The sequence below is a fragment of the Pelecanus crispus genome, chromosome 20 (assembly GCF_030463565.1).
Source record: "Pelecanus crispus isolate bPelCri1 chromosome 20, bPelCri1.pri, whole genome shotgun sequence".
Classification (NCBI taxonomy): Eukaryota; Metazoa; Chordata; class Aves; order Pelecaniformes; family Pelecanidae; genus Pelecanus; species Pelecanus crispus.
In genome coordinates this window covers 1,191,660-1,217,527 of record NC_134662.1, presented here as the reverse complement: position 1 = coordinate 1,217,527, position 25,868 = coordinate 1,191,660, and the positions used below count along the sequence as shown (strand labels likewise).

The 25,868-nt window shown below is 60.9% G+C and overlaps 4 protein-coding genes across 7 annotated transcripts; 1 reads left to right on the top strand and 3 right to left on the bottom strand.

Annotated features, from left to right (window-relative positions):
- Positions 1 to 2,433: 2,433 nt before the first annotated feature.
- CD320 (CD320 molecule) lies at positions 2,434 to 4,518 on the bottom strand. Of its 2 annotated transcripts, XM_075723599.1 has the most exons (4): positions 4,404 to 4,518; positions 3,976 to 4,185; positions 2,886 to 2,963; positions 2,434 to 2,530 (listed from the first exon to the last, which is right to left on the bottom strand). In XM_075723599.1, exons 1-4 carry the CDS (start codon positions 4,516 to 4,518, stop codon positions 2,463 to 2,465), a joined length of 471 nt encoding a protein of 156 aa, XP_075579714.1. In that variant the 3' UTR covers positions 2,434 to 2,462. The 2 variants fall into 2 exon arrangements, 1 of the variants encoding a protein (XP_075579714.1); XR_012831775.1 differs by lacking the exons at positions 3,976 to 4,185; positions 4,404 to 4,518 and having other exon boundaries at positions 2,492 to 2,643; positions 2,886 to 2,918.
- Positions 4,519 to 5,147: 629 nt separating this feature from the next.
- NDUFA7 (NADH:ubiquinone oxidoreductase subunit A7) lies at positions 5,148 to 6,831 on the bottom strand. The gene is made up of 4 exons (XM_075723600.1): positions 6,756 to 6,831; positions 6,574 to 6,623; positions 6,333 to 6,482; positions 5,148 to 5,588 (listed from the first exon to the last, which is right to left on the bottom strand). The coding sequence occupies exons 1-4, from the start codon at positions 6,804 to 6,806 to the stop codon at positions 5,492 to 5,494; spliced, it is 348 nt and encodes a 115-aa protein (XP_075579715.1). The 5' UTR covers positions 6,807 to 6,831; the 3' UTR covers positions 5,148 to 5,491.
- Positions 6,832 to 6,912: 81 nt separating this feature from the next.
- Positions 6,913 to 7,543, top strand: RPS28 (ribosomal protein S28). Its single transcript, XM_075723603.1, has 4 exons — positions 6,913 to 6,972; positions 7,056 to 7,103; positions 7,202 to 7,328; positions 7,425 to 7,543. The coding sequence occupies exons 1-3, from the start codon at positions 6,934 to 6,936 to the stop codon at positions 7,322 to 7,324; spliced, it is 210 nt and encodes a 69-aa protein (XP_075579718.1). The 5' UTR covers positions 6,913 to 6,933; the 3' UTR covers positions 7,325 to 7,328; positions 7,425 to 7,543.
- Positions 7,544 to 8,924: 1,381 nt separating this feature from the next.
- KANK3 (KN motif and ankyrin repeat domains 3) lies at positions 8,925 to 21,303 on the bottom strand. Of its 3 annotated transcripts, XM_075723596.1 has the most exons (11): positions 21,271 to 21,303; positions 16,217 to 16,291; positions 14,203 to 15,918; positions 13,956 to 14,055; positions 13,600 to 13,809; positions 12,982 to 13,069; positions 12,391 to 12,610; positions 11,916 to 12,058; positions 11,418 to 11,618; positions 11,231 to 11,329; positions 8,925 to 10,933 (listed from the first exon to the last, which is right to left on the bottom strand). In XM_075723596.1, exons 2-11 carry the CDS (start codon positions 16,251 to 16,253, stop codon positions 10,877 to 10,879), a joined length of 2,871 nt encoding a protein of 956 aa, XP_075579711.1. In that variant the 5' UTR covers positions 16,254 to 16,291; positions 21,271 to 21,303; the 3' UTR covers positions 8,925 to 10,876. The 3 variants fall into 3 exon arrangements, with proteins under 3 accessions (XP_075579711.1, XP_075579709.1, XP_075579710.1); XM_075723594.1 differs by having other exon boundaries at positions 13,956 to 15,918; XM_075723595.1 differs by lacking the exon at positions 21,271 to 21,303 and adding an exon at positions 17,554 to 17,580 and having other exon boundaries at positions 13,956 to 15,918.
- Positions 21,304 to 25,868: the final 4,565 nt, after the last annotated feature.

Sequence of the window (25,868 nt, the reverse complement as noted above, 5' to 3'; positions counted from 1 at the left end):
AAGCAAGTGCGCAAATCCAAGAAAAATAAAAAATATCCAGAACTCATTACTTTCAAGTTCTTTATTCTCCTGTGTCATTCACCAACAGCTATCTCCACTTGTTCTATGGAACAGAAGCAAGGTTGTGTGCACCCTTGCAAATGACCTCTTGGTACTAAAAATAGCAGCACTGGAATAAGTCAGTACTCCATACTGCATATAGAAGTTTCTCCCGTGGGGTACAGAAGCACACTTACATGCTGTCCAGGAGTGGAAGACTCCTGCTCTATGGCTGATGACCGGCGTCTGCTTGGCAAGCCAAGTTCTCACCTTTAAGGCACAGAGATCAGCAGCCAAGGCAGCAGCTTTCTATCTTTTGTGCGCTCCGTGAACACTTGTGCAAGGAGTACGCAGTCAACAGTGAACTAGAGGCACTGGTCAGTAACTGCTTCCCACCACCGCCAGTTCTTCCAAGAAGTGTACAGCACCGAGCTGTTCGGAAAGAGCTACACATCCACAATGCACAGACAGTGTTTGGTCCAAGACATGAGTTATTTCAAGCTGAAAGAAAAAAACCCACAAACCAGCCAAACACTCAAAACCTCATAGAAACACAGAATGGTTTGGGTTGGAAGGGACCTTTAAAGATCATCTATTTCCAACCCCCCTGCTGTGGGCTTGGACATCTTCCACTAGATCAGGTTGCTCAGAGCCCCGTCCAACTTGACCTTGAACACTTCCAGGGAGGGGGCATCCACAGCTTCTCTGGGCAACCGGTTCCAGTGCCTCACCACCCTCATCGTAAAACATTTCTTCCTTATGTCCAGTCTAAATCTACCCTCTTTCAGTTTATAACTGTTGCCCCTTGTCCTGTCACTACAGGCCTTGGTAAAAAGCCTCTCTCCATCTTTCTTACAAGTCCCCTTTATATATTGAAAAGACACAATAAGGTCTCTCCAGAGCCTTCTCAGGATTGCCCTGATGAAGGTCCAGGACCTTGCACTTGACCTTATTGAACTTCATGATGTTCACATGGGCCCACTCCTCCAGCCTGAAGGTCCCTCTGGATGGCATCCCCTCCCTCAAGTGAATCAACTGCACCACTCAGCTTGGTGCCATCCACAAACTTGCTGAGGGTAGCTATACACGCCACCGATCAAGATATTAAATAGCACTGGTCCCAGTATAGACCCTTGAGGGACACCACTCCTGTCAAAACAGTTTTAAGGAAGACACTGCTCACAGTGTTAGAGAAGCAACATTCAGAGTTCAGCACTGGGGTGGAAAGTGCAGCTCTGCAAAGGGTGGAGACCCTTGCTGGGAGGGAGCGTGCCAAGAAGCTGCTCACCCCACACTCGCTCAGGGTGGCAGCACAGCAAAGCCAGAGCAGACAGGAAGCTTTTCAACTTTCACCTCTGGGGCTGGTCTGTCAGTAAAAGCTTCCTGAACATTGGATTGGGCAGCATCAAAAAAACCCACGGAGTATATGTCTGATCTGTGTGGAGTCAGTGAGCTCCTACCGAAACAGATGAGAAAGCGCCTATTCCCTGACAAAATCCAGGGGGAAGAATGGGGCAGGTGAAAAAAGTCTCTTGGCTGGAAGTGGAAGGAAACAGTTGAATAGCCCCCAGCACCTGTCATTTCATGAAGAATAAAATCTTTGGGTCCAAGGCCACACTGGTGAGAATCAGTATTAACAAGCCCCAGGCAAGAACAATGAAGACATTTCCACCACCTTTGTGATGGATGATTTCACAGCACCAGGGAAGGTCCTGTGCTATCTCCAGAGCCAAAGTAGTCCCAGAATCTAAGACCCATTTCCAAGGGGAGCATACTCTTGTTATTCCAGTGTAACAACCCAGATTTGAGAGCTTATTGTCCAATTCAGTCAGCCTCTGTGGTGAGCAGGAGGGAGACCAGGCTAGTCCCATCTTACCACCTCATGGTAAAGATCTCTGTTACAAGAACAGAAAAACACCTGGTTATTGACAGTCCTTTGGGCAAAAGCCTGGTTTGACTTCAGTTTGTGCAAAGTGGAGGAAAACAACCCACACCAGAAGATTAGTATCTCAGCAAGAGTGCTCAGTGTCCTTGGCAGCAGAGGAAGGACAGAGACCAGTGCATCACTACAAAAAGAAGCCAGCGTCTTCTCAGATTAGGCTGTGCAAGAATTCCTGCAGTCAAGCAAGAGCCTTCATGTCTGATTGTGAGGAAGGGAGGTAATGGGAGAGTTCTGCTGCTTCAGGGCAGACTGAAACCCCAAGCACGTGGCTGACCAGCAGCAGCAGGAACAGCTGGGAAAAGCTATTCCCAGAGGGGAAATCTCTAGGGGCTAGAAATGCAGGGCAAGGCGGCATTTCTCCCTCATGCACACAGAGCGCATGGGGTGCAGGAAACTTACCCTTCAGGGAAATGAGCCTGTCTGGCTCTTGTCAGGCATCAGCTGTTCCTTGGATGCTTTTTCAAGACTGAAGATGTCAGATCTACTTTTTACTTTGGACAGGCCCCCACACAGCAGTAGAACCCACAGCTACCAGGACGCTCAGGAGCACTAGAGAGGAGAGTGCACAAGCAGAGAACCACTCACTGCACGTGGTCTGGACATCAGTACTGGGCTCTGTCGCTCAACAGCGTTAAGCCAACAGCTAGAGATCAGCAGCCTCCCTCAAGGATAAGGGACAGAGAGAGGAAGTGAGTTAGTGCCAGATCGCATGGGACGGCCTTTGCAAGAACACAGTGTGTCCAAGTCAGAGGAACGACTAAGCTGTGGTATAAGGCCTCCCCTAGACCTCCCAGCCCAGTGAAAGCAGCTACTGATACAGGTCTAGAATCAACTCCATCAGGATACTCAATTTATAGCCCAAGACAGGACCAAGACCATGTGCAGCACTCCAAGTCTCACATACCTGCAATAATCAAGATCCACATGCGGCCTTGACTCCTCGATGGCACAGAGTCCCCAGTCACAGGTGTAGCTGAAGCCTCTACAAGGAAAGAGCAAGAAGTCCATCAGGCTTCCAACTCACCTTATGGTCAGCACTCAAAGCAGTCTCCAATCCAAACCTGGCTGAGTTCCCAGTTCACCTGAAGAGTACCAACAGGCCTTTTTCAATTTAAGCAAAACCTTATCTGCCGTTAGTGTGATTAGCCCACATCAGAGGAAAAAAAGGCCTACTGGAAATGCATAACAGGGAAAGCTGGGAAATTTCCAAGCTGTAGCTGCAGCATCCTAACCTCTCCTCATGGCACTGGGAAGCCCCAGGTACAACCAAAATGCAGCTCATCTCCCCACCTACCAACTGAACTGGTGCAGGCATCAAATCCAAACAAGTCTCTCACACCTGCAGTAATCCCCCTCCTCTCCACACGCACAGTGTTTCAGCTCCCAGACACCACAAAAACCCCTGGGATAATGGAAGCTGGAACAGCACTTCAAGCACCTCAGGCAGCCAACAGGTCTGTGACAAAGGAAGCTCCAGAGCATCTCGGAGCAGAGCAGCAGATGGAAACCGTCCTGGGGATGCAGACACACCCTTTAGTTTGACAGATACCAGCATCTGCTGCTCTCATCCTGCCCACACAGCCCAGAAGTGCTTCCCCCATCTTTTTCCCTTCAGCTTGTCCATTCCCCAGAGGTCAGAGGAGCTCAGAAGGGTGGACAGAGACCGCAGCGTCACTGGCTTGTCGGAAGGAAACAGCCAGAATCGCGTGTTCTGGAAGAAGGTACTTCAAAGGCACTTCCCGAGGAAGCCCTGGGCTGTTTAAACGCCGTCTCCACAGGAAGACGCTTAAGGCGGGGGTAAGCGTACAGCGCTTCCTCTGCCCAAAGCAAGTCGCGATGAATGCAACTGTCTCAGAGAGGCTATAAACGACAGAGATGAAAGGCTTTAGTCTGGTTTATCACCCCCTGAGCATGGCCGCCGCCAGCCGGGGCTCCGGCGCCGCCTCCCGCGGGCTCAGCCCCCCCGGCCGATCCACGGGGCCGTCCCCCCGTACCTACACTGCCGGTGGGCAGCACCGCCGAGCTCCGCGGCGGGGTCACCCACGCGTCGTCAGGACTGGGCTCCGCCGGGGTCGCCGTCTCGCAGCCCTGCTCGTCCCCTTCGTCCTCGCAGTCGGGGTGCCCGTCGCAGCGCCACTCCCGGGGGAAGCAGGCGGCGCCGGGCTCGCACTGGAACTGGGCCGGCGGGCAGGCGGGCAGGGAGGCTGTGGGGCGGGCAGGGGGTGAGGCGGCGCGGCGAGGCCCCGGGACCCCCCCCAGCCCGGGCCGCTGCCCGCCGGGACCCCGCGCCCCTCACTGAGGGGAGCCCGCGCGCAGGGCGTGCGGGGGCACCGGCCAATGAGAGCGAAGGTCGCGCGCGGGGAGCCAATAGGCGCCATCGAGACACGGTGCGGCCGCGCGCGCGCCCCCGGCCCCTGCTCACCGTTCCCAGGCGGAGCCGGCGGGAGCAGCAGCAGCAGCGCCGGCGGGAGCGGGAGCAGCAGCAGCAGCAGCAGCAGCAGCGGGAGCGGCCGCGCCAGCGCCAGCAGCCGTGCCATGCTGCACCCCCACGCGCAGAACCCGCCGGCGCCGCCGCTCCGCTATAAAGCCGGCCGCGCGCTGGTAGGGCGCCTGCGCAACTGCCATGCCCTCCACCAATGGGATGCCCGGGAGGGCGGGGCGCAGCCACGTGCCGGGAGGAGGCTCCGCCCCCCCGCGACCCTCCGCTGGGTCGGGGTGGGGCCTGGCGGGCCCCAGCTCGCTTCGGCCTCGGGGGCCCGGCCGCCGCCGCGCCCAGCTGCGCCCACGACCCTCCCCGGGAGGCGGCGGGGCACGCAAGGGCGCAGCGTGCCTGCCTCGGCACCCCCCGCCGCCTCCCGCAGCGCCGGCAGCAGCCGTGCCCTCCGGCAGCCCGCCGCGGGCGAACCGCCAGCCAGGGCCCGCAGCCTGGGCCCGGCTGACCTGGGCCATCGGGTGGGGCCGCGCTGCCGTGCTGTGCTCGGCAGCTGAACCGCTACCGTGCTCTCCTCGGCAGCTGAACCGCTACCGTGCTGTGCTCGGCAGCTGAACCATGCATCGCTGCAGCACGGCAGCCTGGCCGGGAAACCAGATGCTTGTGGTAAGAGTGCCACAGGCTACATAACGCACGCCTCTTATTGCAAAACCAGAGTGCCGGGCCCTTCTGGGCTAGGGTGTGTTTTATTCAGCTCTGTCCTTAAGCGGTATCGCAACTCTAGCTTACAAATCCGCTGAGCCCAAAGCTCAATGCCTGTACTATGTTGCTATTCCCTCAAGAAAACCTTTCACCCAGAACAGTATTAAAGAGTAGGAGTTTGGATAATTCAAACAGAACAGACAAAATGGTGGTGGTGGGGATAATTACAGCTTTAAATACATTTATTAGTCATGCATCAGCAGCACAAGGACAAGTGCCACACATCACTGTAGCTAAATCCACTGCAGGCCTCCTCAGTAGAGTGCTGCTTTGTAACGAACTGTGACCCGCACATCCAGCCTCATCATATTTATTTCTCACAAATAGGGCTGGTCTTTTGAGATTTCCCACTTCTTAAGTGCTGGTCCTGGTGTCACTGGTTTTTTCTCAGCTGTTGTCACTGCAGAACCTGAACTGGGGTAAAGGAAGGAAGAGAGAAGAGGCTTTAATACCACCATGAAAACCAGACTCAGATTTAATCAATCAGGAGTACAGGTTTTATTACAGATTCATAGAATCATTTAGATTGGAAAAAACCTTTAAGATAATCAATCCCAACCGTTAACCTAGCACTGCCAAGTCCACCACTAAACCATGCCACTAAGTGCCACGTCTACGGTCTTTTAAATACCTCCAGGGATGGGGACTCTACCACTTCCCTGGGCAGCCTGTTCCAATGCTTGACAACCCTTTCGGTGACAATATTTTTCCTAACATCCAATCTAAACCTCCCCTGGCGCAACTTGAGGCCATTTTCTCTCACCCTATCACTTGTTACTTGGGAAAAGGGACTGACCCCCACCTCACTACAACCTCCTTTCAGGTAGTTGTGGGGAGTGATAAGGTCTCCCCTCAGCCTCCTTTTCTCCAAACTAAACAACCCCAGTTCCTTCAGCCGCTCCTCGCAGGACTTGTTCTCTGGACTCTTCACCAGCTTCACTGCTCTTTGGATGCACTCCAGCTAACGGGGTTTGCTAAGCCAACTTCCAGCCACCTCGCTTGTTCAAGAGGAGATACAAAAAGAATTAGTTCCGCGTTCTTCTACCAACCTGTGCAACCCCATACCGCGCATCAGAGGAGTTCTGGTGCGAGTCAAACAAGGCTTAAACCCGCTCAGCTCGAGCAGCAGAGCTGTGGGACCGACCAGGCCCGACCTACCTGCCCGCCTGAGCCCCCGCAGCGAGGGTTTTCTGCGCCGCCGCGACCACGATGGGCGGGAGAGACTCCCGGCGCCCGTCCCGGCTGCAGTAATAGTTATTGGCGAACTTGTGGCTGGGACCCACCGGGAGCCGAGGCGGCGGCTGGCTCCTAGACAGAGAACGGTTCCAGAGCGTCAGTCGCGGTCGGCGGGCCTCAGCGCTCACACCGAAACCCGCAGCCCAGCCCGCCCCGCCGGCACCTCTTGGAGATCTCCGTGTAGCGCAGGGAGAGCTTGGCCTGGAGGTCCCTCTGCAAGGCAAGGCGAGAGCGGCTCAGGCGATGCCGGGCGCTGCGCACCCCCGCGGGCCGCTGCCAGCGGCCCGCGGGGGGTGCGCAGCGCCCGGCATCCCCGGCGGCGTAGGGGTCCGGGGCCGCCCTTACCCCCGCCAAGAAGTTGCGGAGGCGCTGGACGAGGCGAGTGGCCGTCGCCATCTTGGCCGCTGTGAAGGACAGGGGAGGCGGCGGGAGCGCGCAAGGGCCGCTGGGTCTCGCGAGACTTGGCGCTATATAAGGCGGGGCGGGGAAGGCCACGCCCCTTCCCCCGCGCCGCGGAGCCGCCATGGACACGAGCCGTGTGCAGCCCATCAAGCTGGCCAGGGTGGGGGTCGGGGGGGTCGGGACCGGGATCGGGATCGGGATCGTGGCCGGGACTGTGCGCTGACCCCTGCTCTGTCCCTGCAGGTGACCAAGGTGCTGGGCCGGACCGGTTCCCAGGGGCAGTGCACGCAGGTGAGCGGCCCGGGCCTGGGCCTGGGCTTGGGCCTGGGCCCGGGCCCGGGCGGGGAGCGGTGCCGCCGGGGCCGGGCTGACGCCGTCTCGCCCCACAGGTGCGTGTGGAGTTCATGGACGACACAAGCCGCTCCATCATCCGCAACGTGAAGGGGCCGGTGCGCGAAGGCGACGTCCTCACCCTGCTGGAGTCGGAGCGTGAGGCCCGGCGGCTGCGCTGAGCCGGTGAGCCCGGGGCCGCCCGCGGAGCCCGGCCGACGCCGACGCCCGGCGCCCGTGGCCGTCGCCGAAACCGCCGCGCCCCCCGCTGTTGTGTTGCAGGTGCTGAAGCCTGACGGCGTCTGCTGGGAGCGGCCGGTTGGCAGCTGCTCGGTGGAGATGGGCCGCGCACCGGGAGGAGCGCGGCGGCCGCGTTACTGCAATAAAGGGTTTTTCCAGTAGTCCCTGCCTCGGCCTCGCTTACTGAGCTCCGGTTTGTGCCGGTGCTTCCGCGCCTGCCTTCTGTTGTTGGGCTCAGCAGAGGGGCAAAAGCGCGCCCTGCTTATTACTGGGGCTGTGCGCAGTGCCTTCGTTGTAATGTTACTGTGTTCTTGCGTTCTTATTAACCTGTCACGACAAAAATAACACTGTTTTGAGTACAGCAACCTTGATCCCGACCTTTCTGGTGAGTGTTTTGCTGTATGTAACCAGTAAAGTAGCACTGCTAAACTTACTGGTCTTCCATGGAATTTAGTTACAAGTTGGAAGTCAAACTTTGTACCAGCTTGCCGAGCAACAGCCTGCTGCTTCTGTCTTTCTGTCCTCAGTAAGCTATTCTATAAATGCTGCTATAAATACACCTACTTGCTTTCTTTCCTGGCAGTCGCCCACAGAGAGTGAGCACTTGTTTCTCTCCCCTTAGAGGAGTTAGTAAATCAGTCTCGCTTATTTTCTTCCTCAGCTTTCCCTTCCACCACACAATCAGCTAGAAAGATTTATTCTTTTAGGCTATTATATAAAGTAAAAGTAAGGCTGAAAGGATTAGGAATGAGCCTGAAAACTGTCACGGTTCAAGGGCTGGTTTTTAAGTACTGGTATTTTCCATCTGGAAATAGAGCGATACTGGTGTGTGGTGTGTTTGAACCGAGTTGGGTCTGCGGCTCCTGATCCTGTGGTCTCTGATGGGAATGTTCTTCATCCTTCAGTGTCCTGCACTTGCTTAAGGCACTTTAGTGGCAGGTGGGATCGGGGGTTTGAGTATCCTAAAGCTGAGGAGACCACTTCTGGAATTGATGTTCAAATCGCTGAACTTGGGCAGAGTGAGGATTGCTGTCAGGGCTGATGTTGAAAGAGCGTTTGTGGGGTTTTTTTCCCCTCCTGCGGGTGTTAGTTGTGCCCTGGTCAGCTCATGGGCGGCCTGAGGTGGATTACGTGCTCTAGAGAAAGCCCTTCTCAATATGTGCTCATGCTGTTTCTTGATCTAGGCCTTGATTCTTCTCTGGTGGTGCTTCAGAGCATCGGGTGAGTCCGCACTCCCCTGATTCGTGTGACGCAGCAGAGCTCTCGGGAACTAGCTATGGGTGCAAAAAGTCCACCTTGGAGTTTACTCCTCTGGCTGCTGTTTGTTTCCCGCACTGCTTTAGCAATGACTGAAGAGCGTTTGCTCTGGTGGCTGCCAGCCCTGACTGCACCGACTGACCCAGACAGGAGGCATCAGCTGTGAGCTGATGGCCAGAGAGAGGTAAACTGGTAGTGGGGGTGGCTCAGAGCAGCTGTAGCCCTTCCTGAATATCCCTGCGGGGTCAGTGTGGCTTTTGACCATGCGAGGAAGGAGGTGACTTTGAATCTCCCGATCTGATGATTGCCCTTTAATGCGGCTTTGTATCAGAGCACCAGGGTGAACCGGGGGTTGTGAAGGGCTGTGTCTGGTCCCAGCGTCCCGCTTGCTCCTGTGAAGTGAAATGGGCCAGAAGACACAGTAGCTGAGTCTGGTTCCTGATGGGGACAGTTCAGCTGGAAGAAAACCAGACTGATGGATGTAGCCAGTTCATAAACTCGCAGGGAATGAATTGAAATGTGCCGGCAACTGCTCAGGGTGAGGGCTGTGCCAGGCTGTCCCTTGGCTGAAGCTGTTCTGGGGGTTTTAGCTTGAGCCAGACAAGGAGGCAGGAGACTGCTGATGGTCACTGTAATATTTCAAAATAATTTTACTTTAAATTTTATTTATATCTTAAAAATAAACATCAGTATTAAAATATCAGTAAACAAACCTGTGAAACCAAAGCAGTGAGTACAGAATACATACAGAGCAGTGTACTAGAGTGGCTGTGAGCATCATATGTTAACTTCAGTGCAAAGCTGAAACAGGCCCACTGCAAGGACAGCAGTGTGTTGCCCAGAACAAGTTTCTTGGGGAGCATTTCCCAGCTTACAGTATGGCTCAGACCAGGCCTGTGTGGGGCAAGAGATGGAGGGGGAGGCTGGGTCAAGGAGCAGAAATGGGGGCTGTGACATGTTACCTTTGTGAAGGATTCAGAGAGCAGAGCCAGCTTCACATGCAAAAGCCTCTTTCTTCTTCCTCCCGGTCCTTAGTCCTTACCTTGTCTGTTCCCACCCCGCCTGGTGCACACACACTCGCACAGACGCACACACGTCCTCCGACATACGTGTCCATCTCCATGGGCCCTAGGCTCTCTCTGAACTCTTCTTGCCAATCTTTTTTTTCCTGGAGCTATCCTCAGTCACTCTCCTCCCTTTTGGGAAGGAAAGTGGGCAGAGAGGGACTTGGTTGTGGGATCTGGTTGCCTTCACAGTCAGTGGCTGTGAGTGTTTGAAATGGGAAATGCTTAGGAGGTAATTGCTGTCTTTCCCTTGGGAGAAGGTCCCCGCTCCCCGTGTGGGGTACAGGCTGGGCAGTCTTAGTCCTTAAACGTGTTCATGGCTCTTGGCCTCCTTCTGTCAGCTTGGCTGCAGCCCTGAGTGCCCAGAAGTTTTGCTCCCAATGAGCAAATCAAATCACTGAGTGATTTCATGTTGAACTCCATCCTTTGAATAAGGAATACAATTTTTTTTGCTTTGTGTGCATGGGCTAGAAAAAATTCAGATTTCAGCCAGGAAAGGAAATGCCACAAAAGAAGGGCAAGTATTTTGGTCTGGAAGTGCTCCCAGCCTGCATCCAAGGCAGTGTTAACCAGCTGGTTTCTCTCCCCTCTCCCATCGCTGCACAGGATTCGCCTGCTGAGGACTGGCTTCCCCACCAGCCTGTGCAGTACCGCAGGGTCCGGGAGCCGACACTTGCCCTCCTGCAGCCCTGCTCCCCGTCACCGGCTCCACTGCCTTCCTGGAGCTGCTGAGAGGTGGCTGAGAGAGCAGAAACCAGGTGCTATTTCTGCTGGGCTTGTTTTCTGCTGTTCCAGTGAGTTAGTGACTTGCAGAGGGCTCCGAGGCAGCACGGCTCCAGTGGTTGTGGTAGGGAGCAGGGCTGATGGGGAGCAGAGGGGATGGGGCTGGCTTCTGCTCACTGCATTTCCCACCCCAAGGTCGCTTGATGCTTGGCTCCTCTGTCACTTGGTGGAGCAAGGTGGCTGTGTGTGGGCCCCTTCCAGCAGCAGAGATGGGCAAGTGAGGCCCAGGGATGGCACCTGCTCTAGTGACAGGAGGATTAAAGCATCTGCAGCTGCAGAGAGCGATTCAGCACATGAAGGAGTGGCAGGAGAGGGGACATAAATTACAGCCTAGCGCTGATGGTGGCCGGCTGGCACATGGCTGGCCCCTGGCTGGATCTGAAGGTTGCTCTAATTTGGTTTCTTTGGGCTCCCAGGGCTCTTCGTGGTTGGCTGTGACGTCCCCTGCTGCAGAGAGAGCAGAAATGAAATGCCACCAGAGACCCCTCCAGTGACTCCTGGTCAGGGCCAGCCAGGCTGGTTCCCTGCTACTGAGGATGCACCGAGCATGTGGCACCTTGGATGCTCTGCTCTCGCCCCTGCAGCCCCTTCCTGGGGACCATCATCTGTGTCACAGCCCTGTCCCCTCCCACGGGGCCACCGGCCTGCCGTGCAGCGCAGCTGAGCCGGTGGTGCAGTGCCACCGCTGTGGCCCTTGTGTGGGACAGGGCGAGTGGCAAGAGCTGGGGGGGCTGTGGTACTCACGGGCAGCTGCGTCTTTGTGCCGTTGAGGTGGGCGTAGAGGAGCACGGCGATGTTGCTGTGGCCTGCCTCCAGCGCGATGGCGACGGCGTTGTTACCATCCTAGAAAGGGAGAGAGCAGCTGGGAAGAGGTCTGGGGACGGGACGCAGGGTGGGTGAGCGTGCCCAGGCCCCAGCGGCAGAGGCTTACGCTGTCCACGATGGAGATGTTGCAGGTGGGCTGAGCCAGCAGCAGCTTCACCGTCTCCACGCGGCCATGCTCGCAGGCGCACATCAGCGCAGTCGAGCCCTCCTCATCCTGCAGGTTCACGTCGGCTCCGCAGGTGAGCAGGGCTTCCACCATCTCCTGCCGGCCGTGGCTGACGGCCAGCATCAGCGCCGTCTGGCCAGCCTGCGAGGCAAGGGATGCTGCCAGGCTGCTCCTGGCCAGCTGTGCCACCCGCTCTGACCACTGCCCTGGGGAGGGACCACTGCCATCCCCAGTGCCCACATGGCCTCTGAGCATCTCCCTGGCTGGAGATGAGGTGTGGGTGGAACCTGAGAGTCCTGATGCCAGGCAGAAGGGGTTCCTAATGTGATGCCCTCCCGGTTTTGGAGCCACAGTCCTGCCCTTGGAGGAGCCAAGTGTGGCCCTGGCAGCTGCTTGGGGGTGGGGGGAGAGGTTCAGGCCGTGGTGGCCCACACCAACCTGGCTGGCCTTGGCGTTGACGTTGCCCATGCTGAAGAGCCTCCTGACCACGTTCATGTCATCTTCCTGCTCGACGGCCGCCAGCGCTGCCAGCATGAGAGCTGTGTAGCCGGCTTTGTTCTGGTGGTCCACATTACAGACCCCTGCAGGGATGGGCAGAGCGGGGGGGCTCAGGGTACTGCGGGGCTGGTGGGAGGCACAGACGGAGCCACATGCCTGGCTCCCACCCTGCCCAGGGTGCTGTGAGCCATCCCACATCCCCATGGATGCAGACCTGCTGATGGGCCTCCCCCCATCAAATCTGGGCTCCCAAAGCGCTGGGGTGGCTGCCCAAACCCCCGTGCACAGACACAGCGCAGGGCAGCTCTCCCCGTCCCTCCGCTGCCAGCGCCTTCCTCCCATACCTGTCAGGGCCAGGGTGTGACCCGGGGTACAGAGTGGGGCTGCGGTGTTTCTGGGGGTGGGGGGCACTGACCCGTGTCCAGCAGCAGCTGCACGATGCGGAAGTTGGAGTGGGAGACGCTGTAGTGCAGGGCTGTGTTGCCGTTCCCATCTGCCAGGTTCACCACGTGGGCCAGGAGAGCCGGAGAGACCTCAGCGAAGGCCAGGAGGTGGTTGGCAACCGTGTCAGGGATGGACGACTTCTGGCTGGACAGACGGAACCACTCCTGCAGGACCAGGCTGCTGCTGGCGAGCTGCGGGCGGCGAGCGGCGCTGAGCTGGGGGCCATGGCTCCCCCGAGACTCTGCAAGGCCCCACACCCCTGCCCCACCCCAGCACCCACCCTGCACCCACCCCCCACCGCTGGCCCCAGTGGGGAGCAGGGATCGCACTCCAGAGGGGACTGGGGCAAGGCAAGACCCTGAAACCCCCAAATCGCGCCGGGATGGCCTGAGCTGAGTCCACATGGGCTTTGGGGTATCTGGGACAAAGCCTGGAGCAAAGGGCTGTGTTTTGGGGGAAGGTGCTGAGCTGGGCCTTGCTGGCCCATCTCTGGGGAGGGCCAGCCCAGGGGGGACTCCGGCAGGGGCTGGGCGGGCTGTCCCACCCGCAGCACCCCACTCACCACCTCTTTGCTCTTGGTGGCACTGGGGTGGCCCAGGTGGGTCTTGACGATGAGGCAGGCCTCCCGCATCCTGGGGCTCAGCTCGAACCTGAGGAGAGCACGAGGGTGTTTGCGGTGCAGGACCCCACCAAAACCACGCTGGCAAGGGGCACCCCGAGCCCCCCCGCAGAGGTTTTGCTCCCCCATGCCTGTGAGCCTCCCCGAGCTCCCCATGGTGCAATGTCCGGCTTGGTGGCTGCACCCTGCAGCTTCAGCCTTTGCAAATCCCCACTGAACCAAGCCTTACACAGACGTGCTTGGGCACAATTTACCCGTTTTTAGGTCAATTTTTTTCCTTTTCTTGAAAAATGCCATTAAAGGCTGTTGGGTGTGTCGTGTCCCCCCCCTCCAAACTGTCTTCTCCAGCAGAGGCATCTGCGGCCTCGGTCTCATCCTTTCCTTAGCAGACCCAAGAAGCTGGAAGGACTTTTTTCTGCCCGAATGGTTTCTGCAGGAGCTGAATGTGTTTTTCCATTGGCTGCACCGAAACTGGGGCAGATGCCCTGAGTTGGCAGGGCTGGTGCCAGCCCGTGGCTCCCAGCAGCACAGGGCAAGGGAGCCTTCCCCATTGGCACTTACTTCTCCTTCACCTCGGGGGGCTCTGGAAGGGTCACACCGGCCCCCTCGCGCTCCCGTCCTGGCTCGCACTCGCCTTCCCCGGCCTCCTCGTCCGAGGTTTCAGTGTCCCCCTGCTCCTCGCTGTCGGAGCTGTCAGCCGAAGCCTTCTCAGAGGAGCTGTCTCCTTCTTCCTCCTCCTCCTCCTCCTCCTCACTGGATGTGCTCTCATACCTGCACGGAGGGAGGATGCTCAGTGGCAACATGGCACCCAGCTGGTCCCCTCCAGGCCCCCCATTGCCACTGCCCCCAGCCCAGGACGGGGATGCTGGGGGCTGGGGCTGGCCCAGGGGGGGTGGCAGGAGCCCCTCGGCACGTACTCCCCGTTCAGCACGCCCACAAACTGCAGGCTCTTCTTGCTGCCCTCAGCCTCACTCCGTGGGGGACCGTCCCGCTTCTTCATGATGGACTTCAGGGCTCCTGGGGGCAGAGAGATGGACGTCAGGGGCCAGCGAGCAGGAACCTCCCCACCGCGCTGCCTGGGCGTCTGCCTTGCAGGGCCGTGCTCTCCCTTCCCACAGGAACGTCCCAACCCAGACCCTGGCATCACCCCTGGCGCCGACTCACCGGCCGCAGGGCTTGGGGCAGCTCTGCCATCCTGCGCCAGGGACGGGTCCTGGCTGCTGTGCATCATCTCTGGCACGGCTGTGCCAGGGGCTTGGCTGCCCTGGCATGTCTCCCCCACTGCTCCTGCACCCTGTGCCGAGGGGCTGCTACGGGTATCGCCCACGCCGGGCTCTGTCTCCTCGCCCACCGGGACAGTGCTGCCCACGCTGGTCTGGCTGCCCTTGTCTTCGCGCCTGGCAGCCGAATCGGGGCCGACTGCCACATCCTGCCTGTCGGGGCAGCAGCCCACTCCGACACAGGCGGTCGGTGGGCAGCACTCCACACCTGCCTCTGCTGTCTCCGGGGGGTCGCCGGCTGCCCGGCTCTGGGTTGCCACCGCTGCCTCCACCACCGCCTCAGCCACCTGCGGCTTGGCCGTCACCTCCTTGTCCACCCCCCCACTGGGCCGGCGGGCGCACACCTCCAGCCGCAGCTCCTCCAGCTCCCGCGTGGCCTCCCGCAGGTGCCCCTCCATCAGGGCGATCACCTCCTTCTGGTGCCCCACCGTCTGCTGCAGCAGCTCCAGCTCCCGCTCCGCCTCGCTGGCCAGCCCCAGTGAAGACTCCAGCACCCAGACGGCTGCGTCCCTGCGTTCCTTCGCCCCGCCGTCCGGCGTGTCGCTGCCCTCCTGCTGTGACCGGTAGTAGAAGACAGCATCGGTCATGGCCCGGTCCTCACCCACTGCCACGGAGCGGCACGGCCTCTCGGCAGCCCTGGGGCTCCTGCTCGGCCAAGCCCTGCTGCCCCGCTCCGGCACAGCCAGCTTCTCCGTCAGCTTCCTCAGCTCCGCGATCTTGCTCGCTCGTCCCTTTGCTGGCTCTGCTTCGCTCTCCAGCCCTGCTTGGGGCAGCTCCTCGCCCACTGCCACAGCCTCAGAGCCAGGGGGGTGGCCGAAAGCCTCGCCAGGCTCCACTGACAGCTTCTCCATCAGCTTTGCCTTCTCCCTCTTCAGCTCACAGATCTGCATCTCCAGGAGGGGGATGGTTTTCACCTGCTCCTCCAGGTCCCGGAGCTGCCGCAGGGCTGTGGCCATCTGCTCCCGCACATGCTGCAGTGGGGCAGCGCCGAGCCCCGCTGCTGGCGTGCTGCGCCCTGAGCTGCCGGGGCTTGCCCGTCCCCAGGCCGCCTGGCCCTCGGCACCCACCGGCACCCAGGGGGGCGGCTGCCTCAGGGCACCCAGCGGGCCACCGTGGGAGAGACCACCAACATCCTGCAAATGGCCCTGCTCCTGCTCCAGCCTCCTGCTTGTCTCCAGCAAGGTCTTCTCCACCCGTGGGTTTCGTGTGAGGCACTTGCGGGTCGGAGGTGGGAGCAGCCGCACTGGTGGTGGTGGAGAGACGGGGTGGGACATTGGCTTGCTCGGGGGCTCCAGGGATGCCCGGCCATGTGGGGACAGCAGCAGCACGGTCCTGCCCTCCTCGCTGGCTGTGGAGGCGAGGGACTCGGTGGAGGTCCAGGCGCTGGCATGGCTGCTGGGGCTGCGCAGGGCACCGGGTGGCTGCCGGGCCCCTTTTGCCCTGCGAGGCAGCGGCACTTTCTTGAGTGTTTGGCCGCTTTCAATGTCATCGACGTATTTCAGGAAATCCAGGTCCAGGAGGAAGCCGTAGGGGGTTTCCACTGAATACGAGCTCTTCTCCCCATTGTCCTGGTCCCGGTACAAGAACGGGCCCCCGAGATCTGCAAGAGGAGCAGGACTGTTAGGCAAGGACCTGGTGGAGACAGGAAGGCTTTTGCAACTAGGTCATACTGGGATTTGCAGCCTGCAGCCCCCATCCCCGCCATGATGCTGCTGGCAGTGAGCCCAGCGGATGGCCTGTCCCTGGGACCCTTGGTGCCGTCCAGTATCACAAGGCACCCACTCTGTGCCAGGGTCAGTGCTGGGGTGAGGAAACCCGTCAGGACGGGGCAGTTCAGCCCTGCCACTCCCCTCACTCCTTCAGCTGTCCCTGCACGGTGAGGACCCCGGTCCCTTTACCTGGGAGGTTCTGGTTCAGGGGTGCAGGCTGAGCCATCTTCTCCCCGGGATGCCTCTGACCAGGGGACCATCAACCTGCAACAACAACGGGGTCACGTCTGGTGAAACCCTGCAAACTGGGGGCTGGTGAGCCCCATGCGGCCACAAACCACTGCCCCCTGCCCGGGGAGCACTCCATGGCCACCCCCCACCGTCCGCTGGCCACCCCTCGCCTCCCTCCAGCCCCAGTGCTGTGGAGCTGAAGCTTGAGCCGGCTGCTGGGCGGGCGAGCACAGTGCTGCCTGCAGGGCCGGGGATTGTTTGTACATTTAAGGAATGCTTTCCAGCCTGGGCTGGGACAGCCGCGGCAGTCACGCTGCCAGCTCCAAGGGTGCAGTCATGAGTCAGAGCTTGGCCGCATGGCGAGAGCGGGCTGGAAAAAAAAAGAGGCTGCAGCCTTTACGGGTGCAATTCTCAGTGGAGAAGTTTGCTTTGGATAAAGGGAATTGAAGCTTTGGCAAAGCCACATGACCGCAGGCAGCTGCCAGCACTCGTTGGTCGCTGGGTGTGATGTCTGTCCTTGCTGTCCAGGCTGAGCAGGACCGGGGTGCCCTACGCTGCCCACCCCCATCTCGGGGGTGTCTCGAGGGCCGATGACCCTAGGAGGGACCTGGCTGCTTTTCCCTGTCGATAATGCAGGATAAGGCATGGTGGGAGGCAGGGGGGAATGACATGGCAGCCTGGTTTTCCCAAGAGCCAGGTACGGGCATGCTGGAGGAGAGCCGGCGGGATGCAGCTGCAGTCCCTGGGTGAGCTGGGGGGGCCACCAGCTGTGAGCATTCAGCTGAGACCTGCTGCAACATCTGGCAGCATCTGGGTGCCAGGGCCCAGGTGGGAAGTGTTCCTGGCAGGAGTGGGATGGAAGCAAACAGCACCCCAGGAGCACCCACTGCCGCTGCAGACGGCATCACCCTCCAGGGACCCATGGGGTCCCTGTGTGGCAGGGATGCGGTGGCCCTGCCCACGGGGCACAGGTGGCCGTGGGGCTGTGCAGCTGTCAGTGGGCAAAGCATTTGGCACTGGGCTATTTTCAGAAGAAAGCAGGGGAGGAGACGTGCTACAGAGGAAAGGCAGCTCAGACACAGCCCTAAGGGAAGCTGGGGCTCAGTGCTGCCCAGAGAAGGGCGCAGGATCGGGCCTTGGCTACGGAGAAACACCTGCACCTATCCCCAAATCCCCTGCCCATGAAGACCAGAGGATCCAGACTTTCCTAGACGACGCACCCACTGCCCATGATGATGCTGCCCGCTGCTCCCCGGCCCCAGCCATGCCACTGTGGTTGCCAGCCCATGGCTCACCCTGACCACGCGACTGCCAGAAGCCGGAGGAGCAGCCAGGGCGCAGGCAGCGCCGGGCCAGGCTCAGGTCACCCAGTCGACGTGACAGCCTCCCAGTGCGCAGGGTCGAGGGGTTGAGTCCAACCAGGCAGGGATGAGATGCTTCCCATCAGTCACCAGGCTGGATCTTGGGGCTCTCCCACTCCCCTACCAACCCATCCGCCACCGATGCACATCCCAACTTCCACCTCCCTTGGGATCATCCCAGCTTTGTGCCAGCACCCTTTCCACCTATCTTGGGAACATCCTGGCTCCATGCTGGCACCCACCATTCCCATGCAGCTGGCTTCATGCCTAAAAGGGTCTGTGCATCCCCTACCTCGTCTAATCCCTCCCACCCCGGGAAGCAGCCGACTTCCTCCGCCGCATGGCCCTCACTGCAGGTAATTAAACAGCGCTGGGTCCAGGACAAACTTCCCGCTGGGCTCCGTGCATGCTGTAAATCAAACGGGAGGAAGAGGGAGCGCAACAGGAGCTGGAGCCAGCGGGTGCGTTTCCTCGGGGGAAGCGGCCGGCAGCTCCCTTCCGCCGCCTGGCCGGGTATTGTCCTGCCTGGGGCCGTGCCAGGAAAAGCTGCCTCCACTGGGACCCCTGCCAGGAGGTCTCCCGCACCGCTCCTCCTGCTTGCAGCAAAGGTGCCCTTTCCACCAGCACTGCCCTCCTGTCCCCTCCGCTGAGCCAGGGACGCACTGCTCGTCCCCCCGCCACCTCGTCCTGCCCCTTCAGCCCACACCGGCAGCTGCTGTCAACCACGTGGCTGCACTGCCGGTCCCCAAAACTGGGGGAGATAGCCCTGCAGCTCCCCCACGGCTCTCGGCTCCCGTTACTTTTGATTCGATGGGATGGGCTGGACCCAGGGCAGCAGCTTCTGCCTTCACCCAGCTCCAAAACAAAGGGCCAGGCCAGGCGATGGGACCTACAGGCTCCCAACCACGTGCAAATTGCGCTGGGGACCCTGCAATGAGCAAACCCTGACAGGGTCCCTGTGATGTCCAGACTGCCTCTGGGCTGCTGGTGGGCTGGACAGTGAGGCGAGCAGCAGGCTGGATTTGAGCTGGCAAGGATGAGCAATGGAGGCAGACGGCCCGGTGTGCAGCAGCGGCGAGAGGGTTAAGTCCCCACACCCGCGGCCCAGCTACCGCCGGCACCTGCCCGGCCAGCCGCACAAAGCCAGCCTTGTCCCTGGCCAGCCGCCATCACCACGGCACCGGTTCAAAGAGAAGCCGCTCTCCACCTGGGCCGAAGTCCCGACAGGCAAGACCATGCCAGCCACAGGCTGATTTTCAGCAGCTTCGGCCACTCCCCTGGGCACAGTGCTGCCAGGGCTGGGCACAGGGACCCCTGGGTGCTGGAGGCAGGGGACCCCGCATGATCCGAGCTTCCTTCGGAAGAAATGAAAGCATTGTTTCTAGCCCCGGTGTTTCCGCAGAAAAGCAGGATGGTACAAAGCGAAATGCCACTGGGGAGGCTCGACAGCAAGAGGAGGAGGAGGATGCGCAAGGACCCAATCGTCCCCGTGGAGGCAGGGCTGTGCTTCGCCCTGGGCTCGCACCTCTATTTCCCCCTCTTGCCGTTGTACTGATGCCAACACAGGAAACTTGGGGCCAAAACTGGAGCCGCTCTGCTCAATTACAATAAAAAGCCATGTCAGGGATGGAGCGGCCCAGGCACCTTGGCACCGCTCAGGTACCATCCAGTACCCATGCCCCAGCCAGCCCCATGGGATCCCCGGCTTCATGCCCACGGGGCAATCCCCTGTCTGGGTCCCCAAGCCCCTGAGCTGGCAGGGGACAGGCCTGGGGGAGCTATTTTTAAAGCTCCAGACTCCTTTGGGCCCTTTCCCTTGCTGGGGGCACAAGTGGGGCAGCCCCCGCCCCGGCTCAGCCACGTGCTGCTGTGCAGCCCAAGCCACTCCACCGGCGTGGCCAGGGCTGGACACGGGGAGGGCGCTCCCCGGCTCTCCTCCCGAGCCAAAATACTGAGGTCATGAGGAATGTGAGAAGAACAGAGTCCAGAGCAGCCCTGGCCAGCGCGACTTGATTTATCTCAGCCAGGCATGCTTCCCTCGAAGCTGTGCGCAGGCGATAAGCCCTGAAGCTCGGGGCTGAGGCTGTTCCAAAGTTAAAGGGAAACCACTGAGCCAGCACATGGCTTCCTCCGCTGCAGCGACCTGCCGGGATTCGGGCTCCTTGCATGGAGCCAGCCATCACACATGCCTGTCACGTGCCGGCACTGCAGGCTGGGTGTGGACAGGAGGTATCCAGGGCTCATCACACCTTCCCGGCCACTCATTCTGTCCCCATCCCCTGCCCCGGGGCTGTACGGGACGGCCCATACTCCGTGTCACCCGCTGTCCCTGCACCTGCTTGCCCAGGCCACTTTGGCCATGCAGTCCAGGCTGGGGCTGCTCCTGGAGGAGCCGGATCCCGTGTGGGTGGGTGCGCTGGCGCTGACCCAGGGAGGGAAAGGGAAATGCTTCGATCTTCTCAACAGCCTAATTTCAGGGTTGGGCTGTTATTTCTGGAGTTGTTGTCATCGTCGGCCTGGTTGGTCGGGAGGCCGCAGGGGCTGCTCGGGCTCTGCACCCTCTCCAGCACCTCGGGGATCTCCCTGAGCTCACACAACACCTGGACAACAGGCGCACGGTCCGTACGCAGATGCGCTCCCATGGGGATCAGCTCTACGTGCCCTGTGACACCTATAGCACTACAGTGCTCCTATATCTCTACTGGAAAACATCTACCACTTGTCCTGCACCCTTGCCACAGCTGCCCACCAGCACTTTCCACCAACACCTCCCAGATTTGCTCGGGGCTGGTGACAACACACGGGGTTGGCAACAAGCCCCGATGGCCTGGGATCGCCCTGCTGTGAGGAGGTGCTCAGGGAAGAAATGGTTAAATTTACACCCAGGGTGCACAGGCACAGCCCCACGACAAGTGCCCATGTGCACTCAGGGAGCACCCTGAACCCTGCAGCACCCCATGTGCCCTCCAGCACCCCAGAGGGGCCTGCAGCAGCCTAGGGTGCCCTGCCACAACCCCAGCCCTGCAGGCCCCCAGGACCCCAGGGTGCCTGCAGCACCCCCAGCCCTGCAGACCCCCAGAACCCCAGGGTGCCTGCAGCACCCCCAGCCCTGTGGGGCCCCAGTACCGCGGGGTGCCTGCAGCACCCCCAGCCCTGACAGGTCCCCAGCACCCCGGGGAGGAGCCAGCACCCCCAGCCTTGCGGGTCCCCGGCGCCCCGGGAGCCCCCCAGCACCCCCAGCCCCGCGGGGTGCCCGCAGCACCCTGCACGCCCCGGCACGTCGGGGCGCCCGCCCCCAGCCCAGGAGACCCCCCCGGGGTGTCCCCGCCAGCCGGGGTGTGCGGCCCAGCCCGGCCCCGACGGCCCGGAGCCACCGGCACCTCCTGGGTGCGGGCAGGAGCCCCGCTCCCGCTCCCGGTGCCGCTCCCGCTCCCGGTGCCGCCCGGGCGGAGCCCCCGAGGCGGGGGATGCCGGGGCCGCCCCACCCCGCCGCGGTCCCGGGGGCTCCGGAGCGGCCCCTCGGCGGGCCCCGGGCGGCGGCGGCTCCGGGGGCCCTGCGAGGCGCTGCCGGGACGAGCCCCCGCCCCGCCGCCGGAGCCGGAGCCGCCGCCGCCCGCCGGACCCCGCCGCCCCGTCCCCGCCGCCCCTCACCTTGCCCGCCGGGCGTCTGGGCTGCAGCCGGGCCCCAGCGCGGGGCCGCCGTCCCGGGCCCGGCGGCTCTGGGCTGCACCGCGGCGCCGGGCAGCGCTGCCCGCCGCAGCCCCGGGCCGAGGGCGGGCCGGCAGCGGGGCCGGGCGGGAGCGGGCCGGGGCGGGGCGGGGGCGGGCGGGGATCGCCCCCGGGCTCCGGCCGCGACGGGCACCGCCCCCGGGCCGCTCGCCCCCGGCGGGATCCCCGCTGACCCCTGGCGCGGAGCTCCCACCGCCCCCCCTCTGCCCGGGGAAGGAGGGGGTCCCTGTCCCCGTGCCCCCCCGGGGTGGGATATCCCCCCGGTCACCTGGGGGGAAGCGGTGTCCCGGTGAGCCCAGGAAGGGGGGTGTCCCCTGCCCTGGTCATCCCGGGGTGCCCTCTCCTGGTTACCCTAGGGAAGGGGTGCCCCTTGTCCAAGCGAGCCCAGGAAGGACAGTGTCCCCTGCACCAGTCACCCCCGGGATGGCAGATCCCCTGCCCCGATCACCTTGGGGATGGGGGATCCCCTGCCCTGGTTACCCCTGGGGATGGGGGATCCCCTGCCCCGATCACCTTGGGGATGGGGGATCCCCTGCCCTGGTTACCCCTGGGGATGGGGGATCCCTTGCCCCGATCACATTGGGGGTGGCGGATCCCCTGCCCTGGTTACCCCTGGGGATGGTGGATCCCCTGCCCCGATCACCTTGTGGATGGGGGTTCCCCTGCCCTGGTTACCCCTGGGGACGGGGGATCCCCTGCCCCGATCACCTTGGGGATGGCGGATCCCCTGCCCTGGTTACCCCTGGGGACGGGGATGTCTCTACCCTGCTCACCTCGGGGACGCTCACCCTGGAGAAAGGGGGATCCCTTGCCCATGTCACCCTGGCGCTGGGATATCCCTGCCCCGCGCTCGGCACCGCTGCTGGCCGGGGGCCTGGGGTTGGCTGGGGTCCAGCTCCCTGCCCCACCGTCCTCCCCCCAGCACAGCCGCCCCCCAGCCTGTCTGGCCCCGCGGCCTTGAGCGCCGCCTGCCCTCGTCCCTCCCATGGCCGGGAGCCCTGTGCCGCTCGCGCTGGCTGGGCTCCCCGGGCCTGGCCCCGCTGGGTTTTTGGCAGCCCTCCCTTGTCCCAGCAGCAGGCTGTTTGTCTCCTTTTCTTGCCAGCTTTCTTCCCTGCCTGCTTCGCGCGGCAGTCGCCCAGCTGCCGAGGTCTGGGCTGTCCTCCATCCCGCAGGGACCCCTGGCAGTTTCACACCTTAAAGCTTGCCTGCACTGAGTGCTCCAACCCCTTTCAGTGCTGAAACCCTCAGCAAGGATTTTTGCTTCTTTCTCTTTCCTTTTCAGCTGCTGAACCCCCCGGCTGTTTTTCCACAGCCAGCTCTTCTGTGACGCTACTCACGGGAAGAGCAGGAGAAACAAGATGTGCTTCCCGGCGTCCTTCCCAGCTGCCGGCTGGCAGCCTGGGGACTTCCTGAGAAAGGGTTTGCATCCGGACGGAAGTACCTTAATAGCCCTAATGGATCTACCTCCACCAACAGACCTCGTCCCTCTCCAACCCATTTACATACTTGGCCTCTCTGGCATCCTGTGGTAATGAACTTGGTGATTTCATGCCCTCATTCCGTCTCCAAAGCAGGTCTAGAATAGCACTGCTCTTGTCGATTCACTGACTGCTTGGTTGGGTCCTCCGTAGCCATGTGGCTTGCCTTCTCCATCCAGATCTGGAAAGGTAAAATAAAGTCTGGCATGATGAGTGAAGTCCCACCTGTGTCCGCTCGCTGGCTGCGCCGCAGAGCTCGTGCCCTGCGTCCCGGCTCAGAGCTCCACGAAGGGCCCACGTCCAGGTCCTTCACTCCCACTTTTGGACATCCAACAGAAATGTCACCCATTGCCAAAGAGCAATTCTCGTTTCCTCCTTGCAAAGGTAGGGGAAAAAACCTGTAAAGGATGAGTTGAGGAAAAACGAACTTGGGAAAACGATGTCACCCCAGCTCTGCAGCTGCCTGACCTTGCCCATGCGATGGCTGCTACCCTGGCACCGGGGCAGGGCTGTGAAACAGTGGGGGGGCCTCGAACCACCCAGTGCCCCGAGGAAATACAGACCTGGGGCTGCCTAAATTTGGTGCTGGAGCACAGAACTGTGGCAGCTCAGAGAAATTTCCAGGCTAAAACTCAACAGCAGCCTTTGAAAAAGAGGTGCTGAGTTGTTCCCTGCACCGATCAGACTCCTCTGGCTTTAAGCTCTGGTGACTGAGAAAAATTAAACCCAAGGGACAGCCCTTATTTCTAACAATCACGGTTTTCTGTGGAAACTCTGCAAAGCTCAGATATGAAGACATGGCTGGAGAAGTCACAAGGGCCAGTCGGTGTTTTAACCCCATGTAAATCACAACTGCACCTGGGAGGCAGTGCAAAGAAAAGCACTTCCCAAGTCCTGGCTGTTGGCCAGCGCAGTGGCTTCACCCCAGGCCAGAGACGCCAACCCAGGGCCGGTCTGAGCTGTGGCACCCGCCTGCCTGGGCCAGCAGCCCCCAGCAGCCGCCGCCGAACCCAGGCTTGGAGGCAAATGGCAGCGCCTGCCGGCTTTCCTGCTGCACCCGCGTGTGTGCTGAGCTTCAAGAGAGTAAAGGTGCAACCGTGAGGTTGCGGGTATTCAGGTGGGTGCCTGCGTGGGTGAAAGACACCCACATGCTCAGTCCCGGTAAGGATACAGGTATGGATCAGGGATTGCCACAGCCTGGGACCGAGCTCTTGTATTCAGCATCTCTCTCATCACCCTGCATGGAGTGAAGCCAGGCTTTTGGTACTGTTGTAGGGGCAGTTTTGCCAAAACCCAATTGTTTCCTGGTGCTGGAATGTTGTAGTTTGGCTGTCTGGGGCTCTGCAGGCTTTCATGGCATCATGGCAGGGCCCGGCACAGCTGTCCCCGGTCCCAGACCTCTCACTGGCCAGGGAAACCAGCCCTGACCCTCCCGAGAGCATCCATCTGAACAAAAAGCTCTGGAACCTGATGAGTTTTCAATTCATCAGAAACACTAAAAAGCATTTTTTGGTCCAGAAGAAGGTCTCAAAAAATGGCTTTCCCTGTGAATCCCAATCCTTTGCTCTCTGCCTGTCCTGACTGGGACTGTGCATGTGATTGTGCCTCAGCTTCCCCATCAGGGCAGTTAGAAAGGGAGTACAGGGGGGTGTGTGTCCATGTGTTGTGACATGCACCAGCGTGGCAGGGTGCTTCTCTGCAGTGTGCCAGGGAACAGAGCCCCAGGGGCTGGAAGTGGCTGCAGACTGACAGAACAGGCTGCGTCCATGTCCCTCTGCATGCAGCACAGATATCGAGTGGTGTCGGCATATGAGAAAACACACAAAGATTGGCCAGCTTTTCAGCAGGCTGCGAGCAAGCTTTTGCTTTTTGTCCTTCTGCCTCATTCTTGTGGCCCTTGGATGGAGAGAGTCTGAGAAATGCTGCTGGACGTGCTGGTGGGGAAGGGCTGCAGCCCTGTGTGCTGCAGCACGAGCCGTCCCACTCGCTGCAGCTCTGGACAACACCATTTGCTCCCTGGGCAGTGGGATCCCAAACCCTTGGGCATCCCGGTCCCCTCCACGGGCAGCAGGCTCCCAAAGCCCTGAGCATCTCGGTCCTCTCGAGGGCAGTGGGTTCCCAAGGCCCTGGGTGTCCAGGCCTGGATGGTGGTGGCCCATAGCTGAGGGAAACTGTGTGTGCTCAGGGAGCACTGGGAAGAGCAGCTGGTGGGGTGTGTTCCAGCCGTTTCCTGGCTGCCTGAGTTCATCTCCGCTTGCTCCAGCTCTGCCACCCCTGCCCGAGCCCGGCTCGCAGCTCCATCGCCCCTTCCATGGCCCCGCGAACGTGCCGGCCCGGCCAGGCACGGCGTGGGACCCACGAGCCGGGGTGGCCGGGGCTCTGCCTGGCGCAGTCCCTGTAGGAAAGCGGTGTGAACGCCTCCACGCTGCACAAGTAAACCAACCCCGCACGCCTCCCTCCCGGCAGGCTCGCCTGTCCATGCCCAGCCCAGCCGCAGCAGGATGTCCTTGTTTTCTGCCTGTAGGTTTGGGAGTGGGCAGGAAGCTTGTTTCCTTTTGGTGCCTCTCTGCTCGGATCCTTCCTCCCCGGGAGGCTGGAGCAAAACAAAGGACTGAGAGCAGAGCAGGAGTAGCTTCCCCAGCTCTCCAGCCGTGTGCAGGCTGGCAGGACGTGGGGAAGGGCCCTTGAGGATGCCTGCGCTGGGCTCAGACCCAGCCGGGCTGTTGGGGAAGGGGCTGATGGCAGGGGCTGAAGCCGTCGGGGGAAGCCACACCCCGACAGTGGCACAGCCATCCCGCAGACCCCTCGCCAACAGCCTTACCCTTGCCATCTCCCACCACCCCATCACCTCCTGAACACTCCCTTGAACCTTTTTTAGGGCCATGCTGTGGCAGCTGCATCAAACACAGAACACTCGCTCCCTGGGGACCTCCTGCTCCTTGCCACCCCCTCATATCTGTGTGACTGTGTGCCCTCTTGTCTTCAGCGTGGCCCTGCAAGACCAGCCCTTGCCCAGGCGCACGGTGCCCTTGTCCCCCGTCC

Excerpts from the sequence above, each read along its gene's own strand:
- KANK3 (XM_075723594.1), bottom strand. The coding sequence starts at position 16,253 with ATGGCTCAGCCTGCACCCCTGAACCAGAACCTCCCAG. Across the intron at positions 13,070-13,599 it reads CCCCCCGAGGTGAAGGAGAA|GTTCGAGCTGAGCCCCAGGA; the intron begins GTAAGTGCCAAT and ends TGCTCTCCTCAG. Across the intron at positions 12,059-12,390 it reads GCAGCTGCTGCTGGACACGG|GGGTCTGTAATGTGGACCAC; the intron begins GTCAGTGCCCCC and ends CCATCCCTGCAG.
- NDUFA7 (XM_075723600.1), bottom strand. The coding sequence starts at position 6,806 with ATGGCGACGGCCACTCGCCTCGTCCAGCGCCTCCGCAACTTCTTGGCG. Across the intron at positions 6,624-6,755 it reads TCCGCAACTTCTTGGCGGGG|AGGGACCTCCAGGCCAAGCT; the intron begins GTAAGGGCGGCC and ends CTTGCCTTGCAG. Across the intron at positions 5,589-6,332 it reads GCGGGGGCTCAGGCGGGCAG|TTCAGGTTCTGCAGTGACAA; the intron begins GTAGGTCGGGCC and ends CCTTTACCCCAG.
- RPS28 (XM_075723603.1), top strand. The coding sequence starts at position 6,934 with ATGGACACGAGCCGTGTGCAGCCCATCAAGCTGGCCAGG. Across the intron at positions 6,973-7,055 it reads AGCCCATCAAGCTGGCCAGG|GTGACCAAGGTGCTGGGCCG; the intron begins GTGGGGGTCGGG and ends CTGTCCCTGCAG. Across the intron at positions 7,104-7,201 it reads CCCAGGGGCAGTGCACGCAG|GTGCGTGTGGAGTTCATGGA; the intron begins GTGAGCGGCCCG and ends CTCGCCCCACAG.
- CD320 (XM_075723599.1), bottom strand. The coding sequence starts at position 4,518 with ATGGCACGGCTGCTGGCGCTGGCGCGGCCGCTCCCGCTGCTGCTGCTG. Across the intron at positions 4,186-4,403 it reads GCCGGCTCCGCCTGGGAACG|CCTCCCTGCCCGCCTGCCCG; the intron begins GTGAGCAGGGGC and ends CCCGCCCCACAG. Across the intron at positions 2,964-3,975 it reads GCTGCCCACCGGCAGTGTAG|AGGCTTCAGCTACACCTGTG; the intron begins GTACGGGGGGAC and ends CTTTCCTTGTAG.